This window comes from Dermacentor variabilis, chromosome 9, assembly GCF_050947875.1.
Source record: "Dermacentor variabilis isolate Ectoservices chromosome 9, ASM5094787v1, whole genome shotgun sequence".
NCBI classification, from domain to species: Eukaryota; Metazoa; Arthropoda; class Arachnida; order Ixodida; family Ixodidae; genus Dermacentor; species Dermacentor variabilis.
This window is the reverse complement of record NC_134576.1, coordinates 147,994,985-148,015,328: the sequence shown is the minus strand read 5'-3', so window position 1 is coordinate 148,015,328 and position 20,344 is coordinate 147,994,985. Positions and strand designations below refer to the sequence as shown.

The following is a 20,344-nucleotide window of genomic DNA, read 5'->3' as shown; positions in this document are numbered from 1 at the left end:
CAGTATATGCACATTTAGAATGTATGACAGCATAACACATCTGTATTGCAGCAAAGCTGACTTTTGGGAACTGACATTATGGATTGGTTTAGACCTTCGCTGTTGTTTCCGCACTTCGACACCATCAGGGAGGATGACAAGGGCAGAATCAGTGCCACTGCTGACAGCGGCGAATCCTCTAAATAAAGACCATGGCACCCGACTGCAGGAAGCTTTATAGCGAACGTCGAAGCAGCTAAGCCTAATGACAGCACAAAATGACTACTATGGCTATGGTGTACTGGAATAGGGCAGTGTACCATCCGGGGGCAAAAATGCAATGACTATCTGTGGTACTGGAGAACTTTGGTCTACTGCAGTGCCATCTGTTGCTGTAGCCTGAAGTCATTGCTGGCAAGCGGAAAAAGAATGGTGCAACACAAGGCTTCCAGGATCAGCAGTTACAGTTGTCGCAGAGTTCATGCATATCTGTGCGGAGCTCGCCAATTGCTTGCTGCGGTTTTTCCAGCGGGGTTCGCACACTTTTTGTGCATGGCAAGTGCTGGCTTTGTAAAAGGCTGTTCTTTTTAATATAATTTTTTTTGCACTGAGTTTCCTGCACAACGATTAGAACAATTCCAAGCTTCTTCAGATCAGGCACATTGAGAACTTTGGCTGTATTGCTGCCCTTCGGGTCTGATTGTCTGATGCAACATGAAAGAATCCCTTGCAACCCACCAGGCCCAGTGCAGGTGCTCATTCTGGCCCTTCTCATCCTCGTATGTCTCGAAAGAATTTGATTGCAAAAACATTGTGTGCTTACCAAACGGAACGAGCAGATGAGTGTTTGTCTTCTGCAGTCGAAACACAGGGCAGATGATCAGGAACACTGCATGATTGGTGGTTGGAAACATGCAAGCTTAGACGGCATTATTGATGTATCTTGTATGATTTACTGTTTTGCAAACTATATGAACTTCAATTGGGTTTGGAGAGCATGTTAATTTATAAATGTGGAAAGTTTTGCTGAACATATTGTTGCAGGAAGAAAGCAGGCCCACGAGTGTAAAATAACGTATATTTACAACTGGAGTATATGGCATTCAGGCAACTTCCAGACTTCGTCTTCGTCTAGTCCAATTCAACTGTAACATCACCCTCCCGGTGGAGTAGCTCCATCCCAGTGCAAGTTATAGAGCCTCACTTAATGGGGGAACATAGGGCTTAAGCCTGGCGACGTGAACAACATCGCTCGTGACGTTGCGATGCACTGAAGGCTGACCGACTGGGGCGATCTCGTATGTCACGTCGGACAGTTGGCGTAAGATCTGGTACAGACCAGAATACCGGGAAAGTAGCTTTTCCGACAAGCCGACGTGACGTGAAGCCGTCCAGAGAAGGACAAGGGAACCAGGTGAAAAATGGTAGTCTCGGTGCCGAAGGTCGTAGCGTCGCTTTTGAGAAGCTTGCGAGACTGTCAGGCGATGACGGGCGACATCTCGGGCCTGGGCGGCTAAGTCAATAGCATCACGAGCGTAACCAGTGCTGGGTGATTGTACTGCGGAAGGTAGCAACGTGTCAAAGGGCAAGGTGGGGTTGCGGCCATACAAAAGCTAAAATGGTGAAAATCCAGCAGTGTCGTGACGGGACAAGTTGTATGCGAAAGTGATGTATGGTAAAGCGACGTCCCAGTCACGGTGATCGTCGGAAATGTACATGGCCAGCATTTCAGTTAGCGTGCGGTTGAGTCGCTCGGTGAGGCCGTCCGTTTGAGGGTGGTACGCAGTAGCAATCTGGTGTTCTGTAGAGCAGGAGCGGAGCAGGTCATCGACGACTTTCGATAAAAAGTAGCGGCCACAATCCGTCAGCAACTGGCGAGCGGCGCCGTGGTGCAGGACGACGTCGTATAGTAAGAAGTCTGCGACATCTGTAGCGCAGCTGGTTGGTAGCGCTCGTGCGATGGCATATCTCGTGGCATAATCGGTTGCTATAGCAATCCATTTGTTGCCTTTGATAAAAATTGGAAAGGGGCCAAGGAGGTCTAGGCCGACACGAAAGAAAGGCTCTGTGGGGATATCAATTGGTTGAAGCAAACCAGCGGGAGGCGTAGCAGGCGTCTTCCGGCACTGACACAGGTCGCAAGAAGCGACATAACAGCACACAGAGCGATAAATGCCGGCCAGACGAAGCGGCGCCGCAGGCGGTCGTATGTATGAGTGATGCCAAGATGTCCAGCAGTAGGAGCGTCGTGAAGTTGCTGGAGCACGGCTAGTCAAAGGTGCTTGGGAACGACTAGGAGGAGCTCTGGGGCGTCAGGACAAACCCTACAGCGGTATAAAGTTCCATCGCGCAAGGTGAACATGCGGAGGGATGGGTCATTGGGCGAGGAGCTTAGGCGTTCCATAAGTGTTTGAATAACAGGATCTTTGCGCTGCTCATCGCCAATATGGAGGAAGCCGGAGATGGATAGAACACTGATGTCCGAGTCTGCATTGGTATCGTCCGGTTGATCCACGAGATTGCGGGACAGGCAGTCAGCGTCTTTATGCAGGCGCCCTGACTTATGCATAATAGAAAATGTATATTCCTGTAGACGCAATGTCCAACGTGCAAGTCATCCAGTTGGGTCCTTCAAAGAGGAGGGCTAGCAGGGGGCATGATGATCTGTTACCTCTGTTACCTCGTCGAAAGTTATACGTGATTACAAAAATGCTGATTTTGCCGCAATTAATAACGAACTAGAAACATTCATCACTGACTACATTCCAAGTTTCCACACTTGATCGGTTGAAGAAAACTGGTCAATATTCAAAGAAAAAGCCAACTCCTTAATTAACCGGTACATCCCGCAAAAATGTATTTATTCTAATTCTCGCGCACCCTGGTTCAACTCGCGTCTTAAACGTTTACTGAACAAAAAGAAAAGGCTTTTCCGACGAGCAAAATCAACTGGCAATCATGATCGTTGGAATGCTTACACAATAGCACTGAGCGACTACAAGAATACTGTAGCAGAGTCCAAAACAACATTTTATGAGCACACGTTGCCTTCTTTTTTGAAAGACAACCCACAGAAAAATTTGGAGTGTGGTCAACGGTAAAAATTCTAGTGCCATTGAACTGTGTGATCTTAACAACGAACCTGTCGATCGGAGTGTCTGTTGTGAAGTATTGAATGACGCGTTCATCTCTGTATTTTCGGATTCTGTGCTGTGCGCAAGCGCTGTTTTTTCTCATGTGCATTATTTTCCAATGCTTCTTATTACCATTGACCTTGATGGCGTTGTAAAGTTGATACAGACCTCAAAAGTTTCTGCATGCAGTGGAGTAGATGGTATCAACACGAAATTTCTTAAGGGAACTATTACTTATTCATCTATAATTCTGAGCGAAATCTTTGCTCAGTCACTTCAAACCACCATCCTTCCGAATGATTGGAAGGCAGGGATGGTGATTCCCGTACATAAGTCTGGCAGTCGGTACTCCCCACTTAATTACAGACCTATATCCCTAACCAGCGTTCCCTGCAAATTAATGGAGCACATAATTTACTCACACCTGGTTTCATTTCTCGAGTCAAACTTATTTTTCACCCCCTACCAACATGGATTTAGAAAACACTATTCCTGCGAAACACAGCTTTTGTCATTCACTAATGATTTATTCCAGGCGATGGATGCTAACATTATTATTGACTGCATTTTTTTACACTTTGCCAAAGCATTCGATACTGTTTCACACGAATTACTTTAAATAAATTAAGTAACCTCAACATTGATCCTAACGTGCTTGCTTGGATCAAGTGTTTTTTGTCTAACCGTTCCCAATTTGTTTATGCTAATGAATACTTCTCTTCCACTGGTCACGTAACCTCCGGTGTACTGCAAGGCTCGGTTCTAGGACCATTATTATTTTTAATTTATATTAATGACCTCCCAGACCAAATTAAATAATCAATTAAGTTATTCGCAGATGACTGTGTTCTCTATCATGTCATTTCTAACTCTGGCGACTGCGATACTCTTCAATCAGACATTCGCATAGTAACATCATGGTGTGCTAGATCCCAAATGAAGCTCAATTCTAATAAATGTAAGGCGATTCGTGTGTCCCGTGTTGTAAGAAATACCACCTTTCCTACGTACAATATTAACAACATACCTGTAGAAAATGTATCATCATACAAATATCTTGGTATCTACATTACGCACAATCTTACATGGAACATTCATATAAATTACATTTACGGTAACGCTAATCGCATGCTTGGGTTTTTACGGCGTAATTTTTTATCGGCAACTGCAGCTGTCAAGTTATTTCTGTACAAATCCTTAGTGAGGCCTAAACTTGAATATGCATGCTCCATTTTCGACCCTTCTACTCTAAAGCTAAAAAACACCATCGAATCCATTCAAAACCGAGCTACTCGTTTTATTCTTTCGAATTATTCTCGTCATGCAAGTGTCTCATCAATGAAACTAACCCTTGACTTGCATAACCTAGAGTTACGTCGTAAATACTTTCGCCTATGCCTTTTACACAAGATTTATTACTCTAACGAAACACTTAAGGATGAACTAATCTCCCCGCCATCATACATATCGTCACGCACGGATCATCGTTTCAAGGTTGAAGTTCCAACTTGTCGCACCAACGTTTATTTTGATTCCTTTATACCAAGAACGACGAATGACTGGAACCGCTTCCCTGCCTCCATCACTGCCATTTCTGACGCCACAAACTTCAAGAATATTGTTAACGAATATGTTTGTAATAATCACCACTCCTCTCTGTAATGCCTCCGGGCCTTGAGAGTATGAAAATAAATAAATAAATAAATAAATAGATGATCGGTTACGATGCAGAAGCTCTGACCGAAAAGGTACGGCCTGAATTTCGCGACCACCCATACGAGCACGAGACATTCTCTCTCTGTAATGGAGTAATTTCGCTCGGGCGTGAAAAGAAGGCGGCTAGTGTAAGCGATGACACGGTCTTGGCCTTGTTGACGCTGAGCGAGGACAGCGCCAATGCCATGACCACTCGCGTCAGTTCGTACTTCAGTGGGCGCACAAGGGTCAAAGCGTGACAGAATTGGGGAAGTTGTAAGCCACTCAATCAGGGTAGAAAAGGCTTTCTCCTGCAGAGGTCCCCAAGAGAAAGAGACGTCTTTCTTAAGAAGGTCGGTGAGAGGGTGGCGATGTCGGCAAAATTTTTCACAAATCGTCGGAAATAAAAGCATAAGCCCAGAAAACTACGGACATCGTTTGTTGAACAAGGTACAGGAAAATTTCGCACGGCGTGAACTTTCAGTGGATCAGGTTGGATTCCGCCGGCGTTTGCGAGATGGCCGAGCATGTTAATTTCACGGCGACCGAAATGGCACTTGGAGGAGTTTATCTGAAGGCCAGCCCTGCGAAACACGGAGAGTATGGTTGTGAGGCGCCGCAGGTGGCTCTCAAAGTTCGGCGAAAACACAATCACATCGTCGAGGTAACAGAGGCATGTAGACCACTTCAAGCCACGCAAGAGAGAGTCCATCATGCGCTCAAATGTAGCTGGCGCATTGCATAACCCACACGGCATGACTTTAAATTGGTACAGACCGTCCGGTGTGACGAAGGTGGTTTTCTCGCGGTCCATCTCATCGACGCTAATCTTCCTATAGCCGGAGCGGAGGTCAATTGATGAAAAGTATTGGGATCCGTGAAGCCAGTCAAGAGCATCTTCAATGCGCAGCAGGGGATAAACATCCTTCTTTGTTATCCTGTTGAGGTGACGGTAGTCAACGCAGAAGCGCCACGAGTTGTCTTTTTTCTTTACTAAGACAACCGGTGATGCCCACGGGCTACTGGAAGGTTCAATGATGTCCTTGTCCATCATCCTGTCTACTTCTTTCTGTATGATGGCCCTTTCTGTTGCGGAGACACGATATGGCCGCCTATGAATGGGGCTGGCATCACCGGTGTTGATGCGATGCGTGACAACAGATGTCTGGCCAAGTGGACGGTTGTCCAAATCAAATATGTCCCGAAAAGATGACAGGAGGTGATGAAAAGCTGTTGTTTGCTCAGAAGGAAGGTCAGGGGCAATCATCTTAGAAACATTGTCCGCAGGCATCGATTACAGAGGAGTGGGTGACAAAGGTCCGTTGGTACTGACGAAGGATTCAGAGGTCAAAAGAAATCTCAAATTCTTCCAAAGGAGTGATATGCGCTATGGCGATACCGTGTGGCAGCACATGTGACGAAAATCCAAAATTGAGGATGGGCACGCGAGCGCAGTTTTCGCGGATCCGGATTAAGGTGCTCGGTAGGGCAATATTGCGCAACAAAACCAAGTCAGTAAGCGGCGACACGACATACTCGCCATCAGGTACGGGAGGACAGGGTGTCAGGAGGACATTTGTAGCCGCCTGTGGAGACAGCCTTGCAAACTCAGCAGAACATAAGCGAAGTAAAACACAAGTTGTTGCATCGGCAGGAAGCGGCAGATCCAACTGTACAACACCTGTGGAGCAGTCAATTTGGGCAGAGTGTTTCGAAAGGAAGTCGAGGCCGAGAATTAGGTCGTGTGGACAGTGTTCAAGGACGATAAATAGAACAACGGCATAATGGCCCCCAATGGTCACACTTGCTGTGCCCGTTCCAAGGACAGGTGAAGTATTCCCATCGGCGACTCACACAGTGCCCGGTACGGCGGGTGTCAGAACCTTTTTGAGCCTTCGGTGGAGAGCAGCGCTCATAACTGAAAGCTGCGCTCCTGTGTCAACAAGAGATCTAACAGGAACGCCATCAACTTCAATGTCCAGTAGGTTTCCACATGTAGGCAAGGTCAACAGAGGATTTGTGGGCCGGGTCAGAGTTGCAGCTTCACCTCCGGGAGCTGCACCGCCTAGTTTCCCGAAGCAAAGCGACCGGTTGCAGAAGGGGACGAAGAGCGGTGAACGAGAGGTGAACGGGACCTACGACCTTGCGGAGACGGGGAGCGGCTGGATCTTGGTGGAGCACTGTCGGCGTTGATGCTCCTAGTCGGCGTATAGGGCGAGAAAGTAAGATTGTCTGGTACTTGGAGGTAGTGACTCGGAGACGACCACCAATGGTTGCGGCAATGACGGGCGATGTGTCCAATACCGGAACAATTAAAACAGATAGGTTTATCATCCACTGTGCGCCAGTCAGCTGGGTTGCGACGAGGGGGCGGAAAGCTTTGCGTCTGGGAGCGAGCGGCCGGAGAAATCTGGTAGGTGTTTGTATGGCGGCCCGAGCAGAGAGATGGAATGCCTAAACTTGCTATTTCCTCCAGAACGACCGTTTGTATAAGGGAGATAGCGGGCACGCTTTCCCGACAGTCAGAACGAACTGGAGCCGGAGCCATGGCCTCAAGCTCACGGCGAACGATACGCGTGATTTCTTCCGGTCCTGTGGGCTGAACGAAGCGTGGTGGGTCTTCGCAAGAAGATGTCGCGGCGGTATTGGGCAATCGGTCGAAAGCTTGAGCGACGCGGCGGCCCTTCGCTTGTTCGAAGCGCCGGCACTCCTTATTATTGCATCCACAGTGGCACAATCCTTGCACATCAGGAGATAGAAGGCATCGTCTGCAATACCTTTCAATATGTGGCCAATCTTGTCTGCCTCAGTCATGTTGTTATCAGCCTTGCGACAGAGGGCCAGCACATCCTGTATGTAGACGACATAGGATCCTGTGGACGTTTGAGCGCAACACGCAAGTTCTTTTTTTGCCACCAGCTGACGACCGACGGGTCTGCCAAACAGGTCTCGCATTTTTCTTCGCCGACATCCCAGCTCGTTAGGTCAGCTTCGTGTGTGTCGTACCATTGCCTCGCAGTTCCTCTTAGGTAAAATATCACGTTTGCTGGCATCATTGTTGGATCCCACCTGTTGTTGTCGCACACTCGTTCGTACATTGTAAGCCAGTCCTTGACGTCGGCGTTGTCCGTGCCACAAAATGTCCCTGGGTCCTGCGGATGAGTGAGGATGACCGTTGGCACGGGCTGCTGAGGCGTTGTCGCTTGTGTCGGTTGATTTGCCATTGTGGCGGCAGGTAGATGACGTCCACTGCGAAGTTACGTGATTGTACCCCGCACCTTCCACCAAAATGTTGGAGGAAGAAAGCAGGCCCACGAGTGTAAAATAACGTATATTTACAACTGGCATATATGGCGTTCAGGCAACTGCCAGACTTCGTCTTCGTCTGGTCCAATTCAACTTCTTCGTTCCCTTCACCGTAACAATATTAAATTTAATGTGCTAGGCACACCAGTAGATCGCAGCACCTGTCTGGTGGTGTCATCACAGAAGCATCCCCGGTTCTCCCATTGTTTTGCTATACAGACGACACACTGCTCTATTCCAGTACACCATAATACCACTGCCAGTGAATCGGCGTGCGAAAGAGCTGGTTCGAGGCTGTAAGGTAATCAAAAAGATGGCAACAAATTCCTTTTCAGACCTGTGGTCATGCCAAAAAGTCCAAAAATTTAGATGGCGCATGGTGTCAGTGCACGAAATTTCAGACGTGATTATACATTGGCTCTATGGGGTATATATATGGCAGTGCTGTGAAAGCACCTGCATGTCCAAAAAATCAGTCGTTGACCATTTTTACACAACCGCAACCTTCCCCCCTAAAGAACCACCCTAACCACTGGGGTCTCTTCCAGTTCCCACGTAGTGGATGGATGCAGTTAGTTGAGGAAGAAGACAGCCAACCAAACAAAAAGCAAATAGGACACTGATCTTCACTGTGGGAGAACACTGCTGTTGCATAGAATGAGCTCAGAGTTGAAGGAATCGCTGAAGTCTGCTGTCTTTTCTTTTACCCTGCAGTGCATGCAGGTTTTCAGAAAGCCGAAAACAAACCTCAAAGCTTAGCACCTTATTAAGTAACTTACCTTTTGAGTGAGCTTTCATGATTAAAGCCTGAAAATGGCACATTGTCGTTGCCATCCTAAGCGAAAACTTTTCACCATCTTCAAATGACAATGGCCCGCATTTTGATAGTAGGCTGTTGCCAATGCTGCAAACAGCTTCATTTCTTTATCTGACTGTAAAACGTAGGCAATTTTCTAACCAATTCTCTTAGAAAAGAAAGGTCCAAGTTAGAACTACATAAGTACAAAAATCATTGTCTGAGGTGCTGTTTTCACTTTATAATCAGCATTTTTGATGGGAGATAACGTCTTCAACTGAATCACTGTCCCGTACCATTGCCAAAGCAGGTGCTCCATCCATTGAGGTCACCATTGAAGGGCAGCCACATGCATGGTGACCAGTCAAGTTCGAATTATTCGGTGAGCGGCAATTTTAGGATCAAAATAATTAAAGTATTGGCACATGGAAAGATATGGGCATGAGCAGGGACCCTCAGTCAGGACTGAATTATTCGAAAATTAAAATTAACTAAAGTCAAGTTAATGGAAGTCTACTGTATTTTTGTCTTCAGTGATGCTGAAATGCAATGCATTTGACTTACTTTAATTTGAATCCAATTACTTTAATTTTTTGGTTGATGCGACATTGACCGACGGTCCCGGCTGGTGCCCATGTTTCTGTATATCCAAAATTTCGAATTCCATAATTGGACTTGACCAGTCGGCATGCATACATCTGGCCCCAATGGCGACCCTTTGGTTGACTCTAGTGATGGCTCCAAAAGTCTTGGCGACACTTAGCAGAGAAAGAATGCATCAAATGCATCTTATCTCCCACTGAAAATGCAGAAATTCGGACTGCCTTTGCCTGATCCCAATAAGTGATTACCATTTTTACCCAATTCTAGTGTGCCTTTTCTCCAGGAAAAGTTGTCCGTAACTTATCTACGCATTACAATCACAAACAAAAACAAAACTGCATTTGTGGTATGGCCATCACCATTCTCATCACAAGTAGTTGCCAGAGAAGTTTTCTGACAGGGTGGAGAGTGATGGTGCACTGCCTTCAGGTTTTAATTATGAAGGCGCATTCAAAAGATAGTTATTGTACATGCTAAACTAGCAGCAACAAAGTCACGTCACATATTTTCGGCACTTCAGAGACCATGTTTGCAGGAGAAACCAGCAAGGCAGTTAGAAGAGTGAAGGTTGGGCCTAGTTGGTTGTATACTGAATTATTGCAGCACACTATACTGTCAAGTAAGATGCAAGGTTGCAAAGAAAGAACCCTGACGACAGTGGATAATAGCAAACTAAGAGCCGTTTATTGCACACGACCATTGAGCACATGCATGTGCTGATATCAGCAAGTCAAAACATGGCAGGTGTAAAAAAATTAAAAAGCAATCACACAATCACAAAAGCATAGAAAGGAAATGAAACATTCCATGTCTCCACTCACATACATTTATTGATGCTTTCTATTATATTTTTCCCGAATAAACATGACCTCATCCTCAGTGATTAGAATTGACTGCACACTGATGCACTGTTATAGGGATCCAGAACCATCCCTCGGCATTGGTGAAAAACAGAGCCTGCGGATAGCATATTCGGCTGAGAACATCTCAGCCAAATTCTGTAGTCGTGTGCAGCATGTGGAGCTCACAAGTGGAGTGCAAAGTCATTTTTCTCATACACTCTTTTCAACAGAAGCCTTCTCACACTTTTCAGGTTGCCTTATTTCATTCTATAGCAGATTCATATACACGACTGCAAATGGCCAATAGCTGACATTAATCGAAAAGGGTGGTTAGATCAGTGCACTTCTTCCTCCTGTTACTGTGTATATTTATCGACACAGATTAGTAAACAGGCTGAAATAAGCGAAAATCTGTGTTTGGAATCAGTGTTTCGTACTTCTGGAAGTACATACAAATATCATTATATTGCCTACTATTGTCAGCCAATGCACAGGTGCACCCGCCTGCATAGGAATGGAACTAGCCACACTGCTTATCAATGTCGTAGCCATCGGGTCTCGTTTATTTCTATTAGTTTTGATCACTCAACTAGCCTCGAACCACGCGAAACTTAAGGTCAGACAAGACATACACTTGCCAGCGTGCACTTACTCCTGGCCACTCCTGGCTAGATGTGTTGGCAGACTTCGCCTCGTTGTGAGCTTTCACATAGTGAGCTATCGACAGCGCTTCACAATGCGCAAGTTGGATGTAGCTACTATCTGTCGGTCAAGATGGTGCAGGACAAAGCTGGTCCACACTAAATAGCATGGCCAGACTGGAGCACATGAGTGCGCAATCCAGCCTTGTCATGCACATAGTTAGCCACTACAATTCCATGCAGCCGCGTCTGCAGCATTGCGTAGATACCGCGGCCACCAAAGGGTGCCACGACGAGTGCGCTCATTGAGATCACTGAGGCTTGCTGAGAACAGCTTCAAAATCAGATAACAGCACCAAAATTGGAAGTAGTGGTGTCTGTGTAAACATCCAAAACCAAATTTGAACTACACACCACAGTGACGTTCAGTGGGTGGGGCATTGTGAGCACCACCCCGCTCTGCCTCAGCCTTCGTGGCGCAAAACGTTGAAGAAGGTGCAGGAGCACTACAAAGGGGATCACAGGCAATCTTTCATTGCCAATAACTACGCTTCTGCTGAATGCATTAAAGTACTTTTTGCTGCAAAGTATTTCTGAAATAGTTTGTTTTAACTTCAAATGCATTTCTAAACTTCAATAAAAAGTGGTTCAGGACTCCTTTAAAGATCAACAATAAACAGAAGACAGATGTAGCTCCAAAAGAAAAACAAAAATAGCAGCCTATCATAATACTGTACGTTCATAATATATGTCACGGACTAAAGATGATCGCATAGAGACACAGCATTCCTATCGTTTACACAGCATCTAACATATTATTTGGCCTGCGTCATAGAGTTAACAATGGCAACCTGAAACCTAACCGCAATGAGTGCAATGTGAAGCCCGTCAAAACATTTGTGGCAAGCGAAGTAGTCTATTGTGTTCCACTTTCCTGCGGAAAACAGTATATAGGTCAAACTGGGAGATGCATTAACACGTGCCTACACAAACATTATCATAACTGTCAGCAAATCAGCCATCCTGGAAACATAGCTACACATTGCAAAAGGTACAAGTGCACAAGTATCATCTCACGATCAAAAGATACGAGGAAAAGCAGCAGATAGGTAACAACATGTACATCAATACAGCACCAATTCTACTTAATGAGGATAAGGCCGCATTTATTCAGGGAAAAGATAACAGAAGGCATCGATGAATGTATGTGAGCAAAGACGCTGAATGTGTCCTCTCGTGTCTATGTTCTTGTGCAATTGTCTAGTAATTTTTTTACACATGCCATGTTCTGACATGCTGATATCAGTGCATGCATGTATAACATACTCAGTGATTGTGCAGAATAAGCAATTGTTAGCTCGCCTTTGAACAGTGTCATCCGAGTTCCTGCACTTTATTTCACAGCAGCATGTAGCAATAATTTAAGTACAGTTAGCCTAAAAAGAAGCCACCATTCTGTTCATGTTGGTTGCGGATTTGTGAAGGTATGTGGAATATGAAACACAGTGAACCTGCAGAGGATGACATGCTGTAGTCCACATACAGTAATAAGAAGCTGTATGGTATTGACGACGCTAGACATTAGGAAAAGTAAGTTTCCATTCTGTGAAGGTAAAGTCTACAGCTTTAGTTTTATTAGTAGAATTGCAAGAATCAGAGGCATGCTTGTTTGTTGTTATAAAACCCTCAGCAAGTCAGATTTAGATGTGCATTGTTTGGGATTCTGAACCCATAAACACTGGGTGCACATTCGATTTGGGAGGTGCATTATAATTGGGGAACTATTGCCAAGGAAGCAGTATTTCAGCACCATCCAACACCATTCGGACATTTTTTATGCCCCTCTATTTTTTAATTTGGCCTGGCAGATCATTCAATTAATTTTTATGGGTCCTGTCAAGGTTAAATTTATGGAAGACGACTGTATTAAGTCCCTCACATATACATGGAATAAAGCCTGGAGTGTGAGAGTTCCTCTGGTTACAGCTCAGCTAGATCCTTCAGTACTTTTCTGGCCTGTTACCTAGACTAATGTTACTGTTTGGTTAAATCTAAAATTTCCTAATCTTGCAACATAGCAATGCAGAGAACAATAAGGCATATGAACTGCACAATCCAGAATTCAGCTATGCCTAGCAGAACTACATAGCCACTATTCAAACTTAAATTGCATTTTTATATTAAACCCTCCACTATAACCAAATCCCTTAATTAAAAGTTCTTTATCTCGCATTACTATGACTCTACTTTAGCTCCTCCGCCTTTCATAAAATACTGCTTAGAACGAAGTCAATTTCTTGTCCTAATGAATTTGTTATAAGAGCTCGCTATAGTTGAATATTTTTAGTTAAAAATGCATGGGTATGAACCAGATTCCTTGTGTTGAGCACTTACATCAAGCAACACTGTCCACTGGTGCTCATTCTGCCAGTACACGTTCTCTCGATTCTCCAGTCTGTGGTGCATCACCACAGTCTTGATAGAGTAAGAAGACAGCGGCCATTTGTGCTTGTCCCTCAGAGCCTGCAATGCAGCACATGTGCTTACATCATCTTGCATACTTGACATGGCACACAGAACGTACCGTCTTGATCCGATACTACTGTTTACAAAAGCACATCATTGCAAGAGGAACAGCCACTCCACAGAGAAGTGCAAATACCAAACAACAGAGCAGCTGGCCAGGCAAAGGCAATATTAATGCTAAAGTAACAAGCACTTGCATTGCTGGAAAAGAAAATGAGGGCAACAAACACTTGGACGCAGGCAAGGTGCTATGGCGGAAGTAAGACCGACGTGGTACCATGGTTTGTGCCACAATTCTCGTACCGTGACCGCAGCGATAGAGTATCACTGTACTTCGGTGCATTGATGGAGCAATCTTTCCGACTGTTGTCGACAGCACCTGCACTGGCTTCCTGGATTCCCCAATGCTGCTCCTGCTGGCTGCGATCAGCCACCAAGCAGAGCACTGCAAGTGCTCACACAAAAACCCGTCTGTTGGTGGGCTCAGACCATGCTCGGGCCTGATGCTGTTCGTCTTGGTCCAGGCTCATTCACTGATGGGCCCAGACACGGGCATGCTGCATACATTCACGGTATTCTGTGCAAAGCTAAAGAACATTAAAGAAAACTGGCTCCAAATTACCTTACAAATAAAATGAAAATTCGTTGAAGTTTACTTTTGGCTTCTACATAAACAAACTTGCTTTTCTCGAATGTAAACAAAACAAAAAAGGATATCATAAGACTCTCTTGATACCACTTCACTGTTACCGCTTTTGCGATTGCTCTATGTTACTTTTGATTTTATATTTTTATGGCAATAGTGCTATTTTACCGCTTTTTATTTATTGCACCGAATTGAAGCTGACCTAATGGTCAATGCAGTACCCATCTATGGTTACCACCTTGAACGCACTTGCAACGCTTTTTAGGCCTTAAATCTAAGCATTAAAAAATCGTTCGTCATAGGTTCAGAAGGGTTAATGCGGCAGCTCATTCGCTGCTCATGTGCTTGTAGCTGCATGTGAAGTGAAGAAAATTTCCTGTCTTTAATTTCAAATAAACGGAGACAATGCTGTTAGTAGTGATAGCCTGGTCCTTCATAATTCAATCATAAGTGACATTAGTGGCTGCCCCGGAAAGGCGGTGGTCTCGGGTTCGAGTCCCGGACCAGGACAAATTTTTCTTCAACTGCGAGACTTTTCTTTCAAGGAACCCATATAGGTTTCCTTTGTAGTAATTGCTATGATTGGGCGGACATCTCATTTTCCCTTAATTAAGGTCAAGATCTTCAAATGCTGTTCAAAATTTAAAAATTCAGGATATTCTATTAGTGAAGATTTCTCATGTCCTTACAGGGAGATTAGAAAAAAATTGTGGGACAATAAAAAAGCAAACTGCGACAGAAATGAAAAGGTCTTCTTAACATATAATAAAGTAAGTATCAATGGCCAGCTTTCTAAATGGGATGAGGACCTTCATGACATGGCTGAAATAGAAGAACATGTTAAAACGCAAGTGGAAAAAAACAAAAATGAGCAATCTGGCAAAAAGAACAACAAGCAGATGCCATTGACCCTGCTGAACATAAACATATGCAGCCTTCTAAATAAAATCTACCACTTGGAAGCTATCCTTCTTGCCTTGAATCCGGATACTGTTTTGATCACTGAGACTTGGCTGCATTCAGCAATTCAAGATGACAAAATCGTTTCCCCGGGCTATGTTATCATTTGCAAAGACACAGAAACTAGAGGTTGGAGAAAGGCTTTGATCTTGGAAAATGATTTATCCTTCTCAAAATTGCCCGACATTCCAGGTGTAGAAGCCATTTGTGCAAAATTCACCTAAAAAGTCATTCTGTTAATGTTGGCGTGGTCTACAGGCCACCAAATGCTGAAGCTGTGTATCTGAATCTTCTTTTTGATTACATGTATAGATATGTCTACGGGTCTAGGATAATATTAGCTGGTGACTTCAACTTCCCACTTGTTAATTGGAATACCTTAGGTTCATTTGTTGCAACAAGAAATGCTATGTTTCATATACTGTTTACTTTGGAACTTGTACAAATTATTAATGAGCCTACTCATGTGCAAGGAACATCAAATTCTATACTAGATTTGGTCATTGTTAGTAACTACTTTAAAATAGATGACCGTAAAGTGGAAGTGTCAGAGGCAATTTCTGACCATGAAGTGGTGCTATGTACGCTATACTTGCATTCAACAGAGCAAATGATGCAGCTGTTATGACTTACCTTATGCATGAATTCAATGGTTTTTATGATTTGTACGTCCAAAGTAGCATTACTGTTGATGCTTTGTAGGCACATTCTAAGGAGCGTGTGATGCACTGCATCACAACTTTAGTCCCTTTGATAAAGAAGGTCATAGGCAAGCACAATCCGTGGATTACCCAAGAAATAATTCACGTGAAATGAAAAACTAAAAGGTTAAGGAAGAAAAATACGCAGCGTACAAACTTAGAACTAAGGGTGCACATAAGTTCACTAACAAAACAGTTAAAGAAGGAAGCACTGAATGCCAAAAAACGATTTTGTGGCACTACGCTCAACAACTTCATTAAAGATCCACTGCACAAGTTCTGGAGATATAATAACAGAAAGAATGTTGTTTCAAGCTCGCCTACACATGGGAAACAGCAAGCTGACTCATTTAACAGTTACTTCCAGTCGATTTTCACTGCCGACAACAATGTTCTAGGGACATGCAATAGTAATGAGTCAACACCCCTTTTAGGGGCTCTGGCCATAAGTGTATAAGTGGGATTCTTTCTTTGCTGTTGAATCTTGATGACAAAAAGAGTTGTGGTCCTGATGGAATTCCGAACGGTTTCCTCAGGCATTATGCTGAACAAATTAGTGAATACCTCTACCTTATATTTTCTAATGTTGAATTCCAATGGCGGAGTCGGAGCAGCCAACGGACTGCGCGAGCGAGCACTTGACTCTGGCGTAGAGCAACGCCTCCAAATTCGCTAGTGGAACACAACCTGCGCCACCGGAAGCGGAACTTCTATCTCCGAGTTACCCAGGATGCCTTGTGTGTTGTCATTTCCTTCCGCTGTTTGCTCCCAGCACCGCCACACCGGTCACTTGTCTCTTCAGCGCCGTTCACCTGTTGTTTTTTTTAAAGTGCGGAATGGATATCTTGCCAAGCGTGCAGCAGCTTTTGCTTCCTTGCAAGTCGTGACCGGTGGCGCCTCCCAGCAGACAAACGTAGTAAAGGAAATACGTCACGCAGAGTTCCGGTCCACTCCGCCGATTTTGACGGAGCATCCTTTTCTGCTCCACGGAATGACTCCCGGTCTGAATCCCCTCTGACTCTGTCATTGGAACACCTTACTCCCGCCCTCACTCTGTCATTGGAACAAACTTGCTCCGAAACGAGCAGAAAAACTTGCTCAGACTCCGTCATTGGAATTCAACATAAGTCACTTCAGGACAGCTGCCTACCAGCTGAATGGAAAGTAGCGAAAATAGTCCCCATTCACAAATCAGGTGACATAATGTCCCCGTCTAATTACTGACCTATATCTCTCACTTGTACCTGTTGCAAAATTCTTGAGCAGATCTTATTAAAATTTCTCAAAGAATATTCCAAGCCTAACAATATCATTCATCACAACCAGCATGGCTTCCGAGCAGGATTGTCCACTGTTACTCAACTTGCTGAAATTTTTCATGACCTCGCACGGGGCATCAACGATCAAAGTCAAACTGCTATAATTTTCCTCGATTACTCGAAGGCTTTTGATGAAGTGTCACATGCTATACTGAACGTCAAAATAAATCAGATACATGGCGAGGGTCACGTTACAAGATGGATAGCCAGCTACTTATCGGAACACTGACAATATGTTCTACATAATGAACCATGCCTCTGACATCATGCCAGTCTTTTCTGGAGTGCCACATGGCTCTGTGCTAGCACCATTTTTATTTTATACATCAATGACATTACACATCACATGGATGCAAAGATATGTCTCCTGCACGCTATATCAAAAAATAAAAACTCAAGAAGACCAAGAACTAAATACAGCTTTAAGAAATGTCGTACAGTGGTGTAATACCTGGAAAATGGTGATCAATCTAAAGAAACAGAACCGATGTCAGTCCCAAATAAGAAATCAAAGCTTAGCTACCCTTATGGCTTTGGCAATGGCATCCTTACAACAGTAACCGAAAAGAAATATCTTGGTGTCATTATTTCTGATGACCTCAGATCACAAACCAAAGCCCCAATACAACCAAAAAAGCAATGAATAGTTAATAGTTTCTATAGCATGCCTTGCCTTTTGCAATTTCAGATACCATGTTACTCGCATATATGGTCCTTATCTGTCCAATCTTAGAATACACAAACATCGTCTGGCTTCTGTATATGCAAAAAGAGGTACACCTGCTCTAATCGATGCAATGAAAGTGGTTCGCATTATCTACAGCAGGTACCGGCGCACAGATTCCCCCACGGAGCTGCTTTCCCGCACATGCCTAGATACATTATCAAGTCGCGCAACACTTCAAAAAGTCAAGTTCTTATATCAATTAATACATAATGCATTCAACATGGATTCTGCTACTTACATTAGCTTTAAACATTCTAGGGACATGCGTCACAAGCATGAATTGACGATATATGAATACCTTTGTGTTAACAGCACATATTACTTCTCTTTATTCCCCCGAGCCATATGGGAATGGAACGCCCTCGATAAATTCACAACTTCGCAGGATACCCTAAAAAAGTTAATTGAGCCCACGGCTGCACCAGTCCTGTCAACAAGCCAGACTTCATGACCATATTGAATCTGTTATTGATTTATGTCATTAACTGCTAGATGTGTACTACTTGTATGAATGTATGAATGAATGCTTTTCGATGTGTATGAACGCTTGCTTTGATGACCAAAGTTGGCAGCTCTTTTGGTCTCTCGTGTTCTGCACTTTATATGTTCACTTATGAATGCTTTGATTTCTTGTCTTTTTACATCTGATTACTACCTTACTTAATTATTGATTGTAATTTGTATTTTCTTGTGTATAAATCCACTCCTTTAAAGTCCCAAGTGCAATTAAAAGTATATTCAAATAAAAATAAAAAATAAATCATGATAAGAACGTTATCAGCGCACATGGCACTGCCACCAGCAATAGTTTGCTTGCTTCATCACTTCACCTTACGTTGCCATCCGCAGCAGTTCGTGTTGCCACAGCACTGTCGTTTATACCAGTCGAATCAAGTTTCATAACATTGATAATGACATTGGGCTGCATGGAGATGGGCAAATAGTACAATGCATGCGCATACTTAGACAACTCCCAGAGGAGTTTCTGTGTAAGCTTTCTTCATTATTCAACTGCTCAAATATTATATTCGGAGCAAAACCATCAACAAGAAAATTGTAGGCTATCCTAAATATTCTCGATCCAGCTTTCTGTTGCTCAGTATGTGCTACATAGCATTTTCTAAGCCTGAAACAAAATCCTACGAAATACAAAGCAGTGCTATGTAGCTGTGTAAATTACTCCAAATTCACATTCAGTAAGAATAGAGGCCACAATAAGGACAATGTGTGGCAAAAGGTTAACTTGGCTTGCTGAGCTATTAGCTGCACAAATAATTACTGCGTACTTTCTTTTCTCTCTCTGTTCCTTGCATAATACATATGAGATGCATAGTAGGCTTCTCGGTGTCCTCAAATAACAAAGTTGTACTGACTAATTTGATGGATAAATAAGACATAACTAATCTGCATGCTAAGTTTGCTGTATGTAGGAAAACATGGTGTTTAAAGCGTTACGTGCATGTTTTCCTGGTTTCTTGAGAGAACTAATTGTGACACCAGGCTTAAATTTTTCCGATGTGGTTCCATTGCTGTATGTTGGTACTCAAACTTGGATAAAATTTTAGCACTGGCAAACAAAAACAGAGAAAAGATGTAGACAGCAAAATGCACTAACTTCAACATTTCATTCCTGGGAAAATTCGTACTTCTATATACCATGCACCAAAGTGGCACTCCTTGTCAACATGTCTATGCAAAGTCTATAGATGCAGTGTGTACACAGTTTTCACCACTCCACTTGATAGTCTGCACCTCTATCATTTCACGCAAATCCTTGCCTTTGTGCCCAGCAAGGATCACATGATTAGTAAACAAAGGAGCGCAGCCACACCAACCACTGACAGTGAACAGAATGATAATCATCACGGTAATTCTTTACATTTAATCTATGTTCTCTTAGACTGTCATTAAGATATCCCATTTACCAACTTGTGTCGAGGAAATGCCATAAAGACGTTGTGCCATTATAAGATTCATGCAAGCCTAACGAATCAGTCTAAACGTTTGTAGGCAGCAGGGTTCCCGAAGACCTTGCAGGTTTCTGTAGTAGAGGGCTTATTGAAAAGGTGTTGTATGAAAAGTAGCACTCAATATACAGTAAAAGAACAGGTGAAAAATGGAACAAAATATTCCAGTTATGCCCTATTTACATTGCACGGCACACTGTCTTAAATAGATTGCTAATCGAGTAAAGTAAGAGTTGTTTTTTTAGCATCAGATAAACTTAGCAAAGTGTGTCAGTTGACAAACCCATGTTGTAAAACTGCATCTGATTGTTCTAAGCAGCATCGAAACCATTTTGTTGATTGTGAAAAGGCAGTGGTGTACGAACTGCCATTGTCCTGTAGTAGGAAATACATATGGCAAACAGGATGTTGTCTTCCAGTGTTGAACCTCAGACAGAGACCTGTACATGTGTCTGGTCCATTAGGGCCAAATTCACAAAGCCTTTTCATTAACACATATTAA

The 20,344-nt window shown here is 43.7% G+C and overlaps 1 protein-coding gene across 16 annotated transcripts in view; it reads right to left on the bottom strand.

The window, feature by feature from the left end:
- LOC142557808 (cyclic GMP-AMP synthase-like receptor) overlaps nucleotides 1–20,344 on the bottom strand; it is a 221,676-nt gene that overhangs the window by 19,272 nt on the left and 182,060 nt on the right. For 14 of the 16 annotated variants that reach the window (XR_012822848.1, XM_075669945.1, XM_075669941.1 and 11 more), the window contains one exon: nucleotides 13,391–13,519. Coding sequence is in view for 13 of the 16 variants with exons in the window: in XM_075669945.1 (XP_075526060.1) it covers nucleotides 13,391–13,519 (129 nt within the window). In the remaining 3 variants the exon portion in view is untranslated. Of the gene's footprint in view, nucleotides 1–802; nucleotides 869–13,390; nucleotides 13,520–20,344 lie in introns of all 16 variants that reach the window. The other 2 variants (XR_012822850.1, XR_012822851.1) reach the window with 1 other exon arrangement.